At 36.1% G+C, this 13,166-nt stretch overlaps 1 protein-coding gene across 1 annotated transcript in view; it reads left to right on the top strand.

Moving 5' to 3' along the window:
- Positions 1-13,166, top strand: part of LOC139150565 (uncharacterized) — a 70,089-nt gene that overhangs the window by 7,448 nt on the left and 49,475 nt on the right. The window contains exon 4 of the mRNA XM_070723002.1: positions 938-1,058. Within this exon, the coding sequence (XP_070579103.1) occupies positions 938-1,058 (121 nt within the window). The remainder of the gene's footprint in view (positions 1-937; positions 1,059-13,166) is intronic.

The following is a 13,166-nucleotide window of genomic DNA, read 5'->3' as shown; positions in this document are numbered from 1 at the left end:
TCTATGAGAATTCAATGGCTCTCCATTATAGTTTGCCATAGACTTCATAACCACTCTACAGAATACTTGTATGTTGTAATAGATAATTTATTTACTTTATAGCTGGACAGTAATATATTATTACTTCTTCACACTATGACATTAAATGTCATAGTGTGAAGAACATGTGATTAGGATTGGCATAGTGACACATTTGATGAGAATGTTGGTGTGACATACATGGATGGATGTCACTGTAATGAAATGACCAGTACAAATCAATAGATTTGGCCAGAGTCTCTATGTCCTTACTCCATGTTGTTCTTGTTGTTTGAGGTGAATTACACAACTACCAAGTTGGTAATTAATGGTCAAAGTCTCAATATCGTTCTTGTCAGTGAACTTGCTGGGTAATTAGCAATACTGTCCGGTAACTTTGATAAGCTTAATAACCATGATTATGGCAAAGCCATTATCATTCTAGTTACAACTTACAAAGTTTAAATTCCAGAAAATAGATCCTTGAGATGAAATTAATTTCACATGTTTATTTTTCATATGACTTGCAAGGCAAACATAACATGATTTTCAGATCCCCTCCCTTCAAGTTCAACAATCATATGTCTTTCGTAGGAAATCTCTTGCAGTTGATATCATTCCATAATCACACCCAGCTTTACATGTTAAATTCATATACACAACAAAAATAGTTCTGTCTATTCTGTATTTAAATGTATCGAGAGCAATCTTCTAAGTCTTGTGTTTTTATCAAAAAGTCACATTCAATCAGCTCGGTATCAAATACTAAGTTTTAACTAGGAATGAGAGTTCTATCCTGCATTGAAGTGAAATTGACAACGATTACGTGATATATGGTATTTAAATGAATTTAAGTAAAAACTTTTCGTTTCTTATGTGGGTGTGATTTGTAATTAAGTTTTCTTGTTGAATTTTTCAGGATTGGAGAATCAGCCACACGTTCAATAACAGTGTGTGGACATGTCATCAACATAGAGAGTAACATCGAAGTTACTGGTCTCAATACAGATGGCATACTAAAAATGATTTTCTCTTCTAAAGTAAGTTTTGAAATTACTCTCTCTTCTTGACCTGTTAATTGAACTCACAAAGAGTATGTTGTTTGTCTTCAATTCAATTGTGCTTACAATTAAAGCATTTTTTGTAAATGTACAGTAAATACCTTCGGTCCTCCATGCAATATAATATTGGTGATTGACTGTGTGTGTGTGTGTGTGTGTGTGTGTATTAAGTATACAGATGTCCTCATCAGAAAATACAGTGCTCGATGCTAAAAATAAAGCGTAATAAACATTACACAAATTCCTTCATGACAGGTACTTATATATATATATATATTTATATATGTATATTTATCACATGAACTGGCCCGTATCTCCACCTGTGTGACATACACCAGGACAGATAAGAAATCCATATTACCCCTGTTATAGTCGTCATCAACCGGAACTTTTTTCCTGCAATGGTACCGTTCATACATGCACGTTGCGACACAGACCGATTTGTCGTGATCGATGCCATGCTGTCATGGCATTTTGACAAAAAGGTGACCCGATAAATCCAGATATGGAAACATAGAAGGCATGTCCTACAAAATTTCGAGTGGCTAAAGCTTTAGCTATTCCCAAGAATCGATTGAGGATACCGTCGATCGTTTTAATGGCTCAGTTACGTCACAGCTCCAGTCGTGAGGTTCAATGTGGACATACACCTCAACAAAAGTTCAACTTAGTAAATGAGTTCCGTATCATCTTTGGGAAAGCGACATAGAAGGCACCAGCATAAAGCCATTCGACGATCGAACAATGATAAATTTCCTTCATCACACAAATTATTCTGCTATTTCTTGATTGGAATCAAACCTGCAGTGTAAGGCTGTGGTGAAGACATAAGTTGTCGACCCGTAGCCTAACTCTGCTGTGCAGCGCTGTAGAATCCGATGCATTTCGAAAGTTGACTTTGACAACACTCACAACAGAACAGAGTTCCAGTCAAGTAACAAAATTGGGATGTACCTAGGGTCGATATACGTGTCACAGCAAACATCAAAGTTCATAAGACGAAAACATTGACGACCTAGATGGCCATTGGCGGAGACCTGTGACGGCAGTGTTCACTACAAGCATACACTACGTGACTCTGTGTGTCATTGATCTGAATCTTTCGGGCCCGCCAAGGTTGTAAACTTGTGATATTTTAAAAGCCACAGCATCTCTAAGAATGATAACTACTGTTTCGATCATGTCGCTGCATTAACTTCATAAATATAATTGTAAATATTCTAAATAACTCAAAATATCCGTCACTAGCGCGGTGAAAGCTTTGTCTGCCGATGGCAGACTTGCTGCCCCAGACTTGCCTTGGCATCGGTCCAGCGCAAGACAATGATTGATACGCGCACGTGACCATACGTCTGATTGGTGGAGATACTATTCGATGTATCAAAATTTCAGCTTAATCGGATTTATGAATGAAATTCCTGTAAACATTTGCACATCTCCTGGGTGACGGGCCGCTTTACTCATTAAATTAAAGTAATATGCGTAAATAAAACACAAAATCGCGATAAAAATCATGCAATTTGTTACAATAATTTTGATCCATCCACATCAAAGAAAAATAAGAAGACTGTTCATGTGAACTCGCTTTTCGCTTTTCTCGCATGTGAACTCGCTTTTCACGGAGCCGCACAACTTCTCGCCTTCGGCTCGAAGTTGTACAGCTCCTCGAAAAACACTCGTATACGATGACGTCAAACAGAGAAAAATACCATGGTATTAAACATATATATATATATATATATATATATATATATATATATATATATATATATATATATAATATATATATATATATATATATATATATATATATATATCAGTGTTCGTGGTGACTGGTGACTTTTTTCTCCTCGCGTACGGCATACGCATTAGTCTGCTAAAATTGCGTAATGGCTGGATTTGAGTGCGTAATTTCACATCCGCACTCGATTGATGAAAAAACTGACTGCAAAATAAAATGTGCCGTTGAATAAACCTACACTACATTTTAATCATTATTTTAATGAAAACAGTTTAACGAACAACTTGAACAATGTTGAAACGTAACAGCGAAGGGTATACATGCGACCGTCAAAACACATCGGGCAACCCAAAAGTTAGAGTTATGGCAGCTTATCCAGACACTTCTGCAGTGTTCAAAATTTATCGGGATTCCGACGAGCTCTACCGATGAATAATTTTTTCACGGTAGAGCAAAGTTGAAAGAAAACAGATTTGTCTGCTTCGACGCCATGCTGCATGTGTGCTTGATCAAAATTTGGGAACAGCGAGACGTGGTGATCGTGCACGATTGGCATTTATATAATTGGTCGCAACATTTCTGTCAATCGCTCACTTTGTGTCATAAGTTCAGAAACTATCGCTCGCCTGAAAATTAGCAACGTAGTTCATAGGCACAGCTGACATTTTAACGTGCCTAACGTGATAACGTGTGAACTACGATGCCGATTTTGCAGACAACGCCCAGAGAATCCGAAACTTTCCACACAAAATGAGGGATTGACAGAAGTGTGTTGCAACAAATTTCGTCTGGTTGTCGCCTAAGCTCAGTCGTGGGGAGTGCTTTCGGTGTTATCCTTTGCGTGCATAAAACTGAAAAAAATGCGTAGAGAGTCAATTTCAATGCGTAAATACGCACGATTTTTGCGTAAACGCGAACTCTGTATATATATATATATATATATATATATATATATATATATATATATATATATATATATATATATATATATATATATATATATATATATATATATATATATATATTATGATTTTAATAAATTCCAACAATAAGTAACTGGTTATTGTTCATTTCGATTTTAAATGAATGTTGGTGGTTATGCCATATGTCACAACCAAAATGCACGGAGGCACATTTGTTTTTCCTAGCCACAGTTATGTTAATGGTTTGATGAGTGTAATACATGAGAGTAAGTTGATTTTATTAGTTTTGATAACTTTAACTTGCTCATTTGCATTTTAATCATTGCTATTTGTAACAGCAAACTGATCAGCCACACATATTCAAGTCTATTGGGCACTCTGATGCACTATAACTCATACAATGGAAATCTGTAGTATACAAAGTGCTGTATGTTCAACAAAAATCTGATGGAGTTCAACAAAAATCTGATGGACTTTGCAGGCCATCTAAGAAATTCCAGACACTAAAAAAACAGCTCACAGTACTAAGCCCATACATTTATTTCACTGTATATAGAACTCCCTTAATACAAACAGAAAAAAATATTTGATCAAATAACTTGAGTCTCTTTGTATAATCTATCAGATATACAATAAATTCATACAGAGAAATCAATTTCCGAAATTATCAGTGTGCAGGAGATACATTATGGCAACATTACTGATCACTGCACAGTTAGCACCAATAATTAGTACCATTGGCAATGTGATCATCAAAATAAAATAACTTATGCAATGACCCAAAAAATATCATGGAGCTTAAAGTTATTTTATAATGCATTGTGTGTCGGTTGTTCATTTATTCAGTTATAACACCAAATTCTTCAAATCTAAAATCTAAAACAACCAGTAAGGTTGGCAAAATGATGTTGAAATGTAACATTTAGTTAATTTGATCAGTTTGTCTTTTTTTAATAAGTCAAACGATAACTACCTTCAAGTTGTTTTATGGTTTAGCAATGGTTTCATATAGACTGCTTAAAGTAATTTACAAATGTGAACTTTGGTGGCCAAATTTAATGTCTCATTGTTTTCCAAAAAAATAGTCTCTCAAACCTCTTGTCCTATAGTTATAAAGTTGTCTTCTGACATTACAGTTCTGATCAAGTGGGAGTTTGGTATCATTAACCCTAGTTTTACACTTTTGGAGCAAAATTTCCAAAAAACAATCAGCCATAAATTGCTGTGGAGACTATACCTGTGTAAGATTTATTTAATGAGCATAAAGTTTGTATATGTGAATGTTTTGATTGTTTTATTATCATTTCTGTTAGAAAAACAAGTCTTAATTGTCTGTATTATGTCATGTTGTTGTAACCTTTTGTTCTCAGCGTCTTAGGGATACCCTCATTCAGTTTTAGTCAAAGGTCATGACTACCACAAAGCAGTGATTCTGGATGACAGCATTATTTTAACTTTTTCTTGGATGAGGGGATTTAATTCAAAGATGTTAATTGGCAGAGAGGTAAACATTCAGCTATGTTTAAGCAAGACTAGTATGTTTTATCTGTTATCCCAACATCTTACACACCATTTATTTGTGTCTTCTCAGATCAGATCATTTTCAAGACAAACGGACTTGGAGAAGTTAATACTCCCTCAAGTAGCAAGTGAAATTTTGGCTGTAGCAGAATGCAGCCCCTTTGGTAACAAGCACTATAAGACGGTTTACCAAGTCTCAGTCCATGTTATGCAGTCGTCTTCTCAGGAGAATGATGAATTGCAAGTGTTCCTTGTAAGATGTCATATGTCATGTGAAACTTTGAAACAAATGTCAGACTGTCCAATTTCCAATCCGCTTCAAAGATCATATATAATATATGAAAGGGTGCCCTTTCGAAACATCTGTGATTACAATGTAATATCAACATTATACCGTGCTTTCAAGTCTCTACTGTTGATGTTCCAACAGGGCCTGATTTGAGGAGTTACTGAGAGATTTTCAAGATATTCTTTAAAACTGTCTTATCTATAAGGTTTTTCCACATTGGAAGCATGAGTTGAAAGCTAAAATTCAGAAAATTTTAAATGAACACATTCCAATCCTCATCTTCGATATTTGTCAGCTGAATCAATATCGGATTGCGTTCATAATGCTAATACTGAGCACAGAAAATGGAATAATACAGGTGCAGTCACTTTGATTCAGCACTTGTATTTGTAGACACGCCTGAATGAAGAAATACAAGGTGACAGTATTTCTCAATGTGTTTGATGTTTTCGTGGGTCAAGTTACCGCTGTGATATCTTCTGAACGCCAATCTTGTTCAATGAGATAGTATTTGCTACGCACTTGTCTCACCAAATTAAACATGCAAATATTGTACATCAGGTTACATTGAATGTACAGAGATACCTGTGTGTGCTGTCTCATCAAATGTACTGGTCTCATTGAATGAGATGGCATTTCAAATTTACAGCTAATGGAGCTTTAACAAAAAAAATGCGAAAAAGATATGATTTTGTCCTAGAAGATATGATTTTGTCCTAGAATGTAATGGGATGCTTACATTTTTGTGTTTCCTGATCATTTCACTTTATCATGTACAGAGTGTGTATTGATCACTGTATTCTGTGTAAAAAAACTGCTTTAAAAAGGTTTTTTAAAGTCATGGTTTGGTGTTGCAGCGGATCTTTGCAGACAACGGAAATTCTGCAATAAAATGTTTATTTTGAGAAAAACTGAAAAGATATGTGTGTGCAAGCATAAAACAAATTACTTATTTTGTTATGTTCCCTAAATAAATGATATTTTATCCATGACACTCATAATTTATTCACATTTCTTTATGTTCTATATGTTCAAATTATATCTATAACAATGCATGCAACACACATCCATTGCTGATAAACCTAAAAACATATAACTCTACTTGCAAAGTTGATTATATCAAATAAGCACATTTTGTCAAATACTCACCTCTATACTTATGTATTTGTTGATTTGCTGACTGAGTTCAATGCTGAAAACAGTACATTACATTGCACTTGGTAACCATCGAGGCAACCATCTAGTAATTTGAACAATCATTGCTAAAGAAAACTGAATACAGCATGCGTAACTTGTACATACAATTGTTATAGTGAGATATTTTAAGGGGACTTTGCAAGATTTGACTCTTTTTCAAGTGAGTGGCATAATTGATAGTCGACTTTAATACTTAGAAATAAGACATGGCTGTGATTTTTTTGAAGATGATCTCCTTGTTAAATAAAAATTATACAATATGATATTCATTTCTTATTGTCATTTGATATTTGTTATCATTGATTTTATGTTGTAAATCGAAATGTTGAAAGCACAGGATATTGAGACTGTATTTTTTAATCAGCCAACCTTTTGACCATTTGACCTCTAACATCCCTTCGTTTGCTGACCGATCAAGTCAAAATGGTGGACTCTACTCAAGGTATATGGTTTTGCGGTTACGGATTATTCATGATTAAGGTAGTGACTCGGGTTCCTTTGTAAATTTTAGCGATTTTGTGATTATTTCATATTCTGAACCCCTGAAATATGATCTTTTTATTAGAGAAAACTGTGAGATAACATTGTACTGGAAAATGTCTTAAATTTTAGTGAAAACACGGCCTTCTAACCACTGCGCGAGTTATTATTTTCTTTTTGTTTTAACGGTCCGGATTACTGTCAGCGTTATCGTTATACCTTGAGGAGATTATGTAAATTTTTACGCACCATGTTGCGCATGCGCGCACGTCTTCATAAGAGACGCTATCCAACATGGCTGATGACTGCCGGCAGTATAAGCAGTGTAGAAAACGCAAACGGGGCCGAAGCTGAAGCAAAATGGAAAGCTGATGGACGCGATGTTGTGTGTTGGCCGCTACAGCTAACACACAGCATCGTACTCAGGGCTAGCGAGAGAGTTGCCGACATCGACGGTTATTTACGAAAAGTGAATAAAAGACTGGCATTTTTGGAAGCGATCGAGTAGCTGAGGTAGGCAGGGATACGACTTGGGCCCAAGAACGCTGAATTTCGACAGTAATTTGGCTTTTTACGTCAAGTCCCAAAATGGATTTGAAGTCACCGACCCTACGTACGGGTCTTTGCAGGGTTGTGGTGAGCGAGGCGATTAGCTGTAGCGGAACACATAGCATCGTACGCCGGGCTATAGATTACACTGCCGTCCAAAGAGAATCTATTTAATCTTCACTGGAAAATATGGTTCTATAACAGCAGCCCATATCTTGGACAGTCTTGGACTTAGTTTGTCCATGGATGTAGGAAGCATGGTTTGTCCAATTTGTCAATCCGACACTGTTATGTCGGTCTAGAGCACAGCAACGTACGCGAAACGTCGCTTCACGATCGTTGCCGGTCAATTTCTATCTGTGGTCAAGAGAGTGTCGCTGGGTGTCGCGATATGTCGCCGTTTCAATTTTACAATGAGTGAATCTGTCGAGTATCGCCTCAGTCGTTTATTTTAAGTCATGAAGAATCGCTTTTACGTGTAACTGAAGTTGATTTTGGTTTCATACCCGAGGCCATAATAGTACATGTCACAGTGGAAAGCGAAATAGCGCACGAAAACCCGGTCATTTTTTATGGTGAGCAAAAGGACTGCAGCAGATCACATGTGAAAACCACAAAAACAAGTGCGACTTTCCCGCATTCCTTGAACTTCTCAACTACAGAATTTTTTAGAGCATCGAGAGTTGGTCTCTCATCTCCGAAAGCAAGCAAGCAGCAAGTGACGTCTTGTACTATAGGCACAAAAATCGGCACTAAAATGAACTGGGCACCATTTCACACTTGGTACGTGCATAAATTACGGGCTGTGAGACCGGAAGTCGAGCGCTAGCGAGAGAGCGAGCGCGCGTCGTCGGCAGAACGCAGACCTGTAAACCATTCCGGCTGTATGATTTTTTAAAACTTTTCTCGTCTTGTAACCAGACTCTAACCGTTACCAAACAGTGTACAGTTAATATAATTATAAGCTAGATACGTATTTGACAAACAGATTATGCCCTGAATTATCTCTCTAGTGTTTATCGTGTAAATAGTACCCACCGCTTACGCTGACCAGCCTCACGTTTCTACGCACAATTTTCATCATTTTTAGGCGAACTAATGTTTAGGACTTGTCAGAAATTCTCTAACCTGATGCCCAATATTTAACCTAGACCCAGATTGAATAATTTTTTTTGAAACGCACAAAAATCCGACTTTTTTCGGCGATTTTGTGTGAAAAATGGGACGTTTACACAAATCGTCGATTTTCTCAGTTCCGATTTTTGCTATGTATGCGCACCTTCAAATGAGTGTAAGTCGGCGACGCGTGGGCGGATTTCCCCGATTCTTCGCATGCTAACACTTCATGAATAGACCTGAAAAACCGTGTCTTAGATTTTTGATAACCCCCCCTGAAGTGACGATAACTTGACAAACGTGAACAAAAGCCGATAATTTATGCGAAAATCCGACAGTTCACACTTCGAAGGCTCACTGTGCAGAAACAAAAGCGAATTTCAAAAATCCAAAACACGGTTTTTCCCCTGTATATCCAGCTGTCTAGTGCCGTTAACAGATCACTTAGGGGTGCTGCCAATTCTTACTTATACTCTTTTAAGTGAAAAATTCAAAATCACATGTTTTTGACTTAAACAAACATACCAATGCATGTTTTGACAACTAAACAAAATTTTTACCTTCTTCAAATATAGACCTATTAGAAAATGTACCACATGTTGGGTGTGAGACCCTGTTTTCTATGTGAAACTTTTGATTGAAAATATTGTCAAACAAACTGAGTCACTACCTTAAGAGGTTTAACTCGCATTTTGTGTATGTATATATGCCAAAAAGACCTTATATGGTAAGTGGGGTATTTATGCATGTATGTATGTGTGTATGTCCATCACATCAAAAACTTGAAAATCGCATAACCCCTGCCATCTTATTATTTAGTGTACTGTGCACCCTGTGGGTGGAGATGTGAATTATTCAAATGAACATGTCAACAAAATATGCAAATGAGGTAAAAACGAGGCAACATACTGCAAATTGATAAAATTCTATAGCCACAAACCAGATTTGGTTGAAACTTGGTAATGCAGGTGATTTAAGTTAGATTTGTAGAAATCGTTCTTAAATTTTCATACTAGTACTTGAATTTAGGGGAATTCTCTAGTTTTTTGGTCAAAAACACTACTTCTCTGAAACTGCTCATCCAATTTCTGTGAAACTTGGTACACTTGATCCTAAAGTTGACCCCAGTTGGATCGTTAAAATTGTGTTGAAATTTTCATATATGTCACTGTTTTGGGGCAATTTTCCCTGTTTTTGGTAAAAAAATCGTGTTCTCTAAATGAGTTGAATTGCTTTGAAAATTGTTATGCATATATTCCTAGGGACAACTTTATTTGGGTTTGCTCAAATTGTGGTGACATTTTCACGTGTATTTGTGGAGCAATTTTTATCACAACTGGAAGTTGTGATATAGGGGTAGTTTCAACCAGTGTTAGATGTCGTCCATTTCCGTAAACGACAAAAAGTCAAAAACTGCTGAACAGACTGCATTGATATTTGGTACCGATATTCAGACTGGTTCCAAGGTTCCGATTCCGAAAAATGGAGCCAAACGGAGCGGCGGTTATATAGTTTTGGGAAATTTCTAACCCCCCTTTTTAACTAATTGATTTTAGGGGTCTTTCATATATGTAGTTTTGGAATGTACACCAATCCTGCATTGTGGACTGTTTTATGAGTTGTGGAACAGAAATTAGGTTTTGATGAATGTTAGAAATATGCAGGATGGCTGATTCGAAGTATAAGAGATTTCTATGCTCTTTTGGGCATCAAAAGCAATAAAAAAAAAACATATTTCATAGTTTAGATTCTCACTTTTGAGATGACCCTAGGCATTTGTTAAGTAAACATCCTTGAGTCAATATACAGACTTTGACATTCCAGAGATTAAGTATCCACGACCTCACATGTTACAGTCTTTCACTACCATGGTATGGCCCAAACCCATTGTTATCAATGGTGAGTGTGGACCTGTCTACAGGAAATTGGGGTGAACAGGTTAGACAATGACGCTACAAGTTGTAGGTTAGTTATCAAGGTAGCACCAGCAAAGAGTCCTGAGCATCTGTCCATGTGTTCTCACAGGAAATTACAGGGAAAAAAAATTATTTGAGAAGTTTCTCTCCTTTAAATAGAAGCTCATGGCACACTTGTTATATATTACAAAACAATGGGACACTGGAGGTCTTGAGACAGTATGTATGTGTGTATGTATGTATGTACGTACGTACAGTATGTCTGTCAACATCAAAAACACGCAAACCACTGCACGTTTCAGCTTGGTACTTGGTGTCTAAATGCATCCTGGGCTGTAGATGGGATTTTGTTCAAATGAAGTCTGCATTTCCAAAATTATGCAAATGAGCTTACAAAATAATAATAATAATAATAATAATAATCAATCTTTATTTCAAGTACTTGCTCAAATGTGAAAAATGTGAAATGGTCAAGAATTAATAACTCTAGAACCGCTGTTTTGATTGCTTTGAAAATTTGTGCAAGTACCTTAGGTGAACCTTATACAGTTTTATGAATATTGTGAAGAAATCCGAAATTTTGTATTTTTGCTGAATTTTTTGGTGATTTTTCTCATTTTCAGTAAAAATTCTTCTCTGAATCTGAATCTGAATCACTTTCAAATTTGGGTTGGATCTTTGCGCAGATGTTACTCTTCTAATTTGTTGAAATTATGACAAAATTTGGAAAATTACTATTTTGGAGCAATTTCGTCATTTTTGGTCAAAAAATCTTAAACAGTATTTTCTTTTCAAAACCCCTGGACAGGCAGCTTTTATATTTGGTACACAGATGTACAGAGATACAATAGTTAGATATGTGGAAATTGTCCTGAAATATACAAATTTGTATTTTGAGACAATATTGTCATTTTTGGTCAAGAAACTTGTTCTCAAAATAACTTGTTTGATAGCTTTGTAATTTGGTATAAAGTCCCGAGGATGTTATTAGATAAATTTTCTGCTCAAAGTGATGTGAACCCCCATATTTGTATAGTTCAGGTAATTTTCTCAGTTTGTGACCTTAAATGACCTACCGGTACACCAAGCCAGGATATGTTGTTAGACAGTTTTGAAGGCTGTGAACATAATTTTGTCATATTTGGTATCAATTTGTAGGAAAATTTGATTGAGAAAACAAAGCTGAGGTAAATTTTTTCATTTCGGACTAATTTTTGCAACTACTCTATGTAAGACATAGAAGAACTGATGAGAAATGTGGATCCAGGATAATTCCAGATGTTGTAATCACCGCCCACAGTGGAAGGCATTTCACTATCTGTAACTAACTTAAGTGCTGTTTACATTAGAATGATAACACTCATGCATTGTGATTAAAAACTCCCCAAGGTTGTAAATATATTTCCTGTCATCTGGCGTTATGTAATACCAAGGGATGGAACATTTGATATTCAGGAGGGGGTAGGGTCTAGAAGATTGATGAGGTAGCATTACTTTTTTACCAGATCCCTTGTACATTTTTTTTACCACTCCCACCTTTTCTTTTTATCAAGCCTTCTCTGTCTATTTTTTGTTGTTGACATTTGCTTATGCGTTTAGGATCTGCTTGTCCCATTGCTATAGAAGTCGATATGCATGTTTCCAAAGATGACCTCGAGTACCTACCTTTCAGACCTTATTTGCTTTTGTCATTCTTGTTTTTCCTGGTTTAAATATTTCTTGAATAGACCAATTCAAACTGAATGTGAGCACACTGTCCTTGACAGTGATTTTTGATTTTTTAATACTGTTCAGTGTTTATATATTGAATAAAATTTGCTTACAGTTAAAATCCATACTTGTTCCATATCACTTTTTCCCCAGATGTCAGCTACAAATACCAGGTGGCTATTCTTTAATATTTGAAGTGCAGGCAAAATCAACAACTCCTGCATGTCAGTATGTAGAGCTAACCCATTCACAAACTCCCATATGGGCAAGAGTATATGTGCCAGTGAAAACTCTTCTTATAGGTTTGAGATTGCATGTCTTTGAGTTTGTCTGTATGTATATGATATTATTGTGCGGGTGTGTGTACTGACAAACTCCAAACCCACAGCACCTACCCATTCAGTATTTCAAGTACAGGTGCACCCAGAGATAGAGTAGTTTCACAATGTGCCAGTTGTGATCAAGTGCCATTGGCGCTATTTTTTCACATTTTTGATCAAAAATCATCTTCTTGGAAACTGCTCAGTTGTCAGATTGTCTTGAAACTTTTTGCATGTTCCTAGGGGTAACTAGTCAGAGTTTGTTCAAATTGCAAAATTTGGATATTAGTATTTGGGGCATTTCTATTCCATTTTTAAGCTTGGC

This window comes from Ptychodera flava, chromosome 14 (assembly GCF_041260155.1).
Source record: "Ptychodera flava strain L36383 chromosome 14, AS_Pfla_20210202, whole genome shotgun sequence".
Lineage (NCBI taxonomy): Eukaryota > Metazoa > Hemichordata > Enteropneusta > Ptychoderidae > Ptychodera > Ptychodera flava.
Note: the sequence above shows the minus strand (reverse complement) of the source record. Positions and strands in the feature narration are given on the sequence as shown.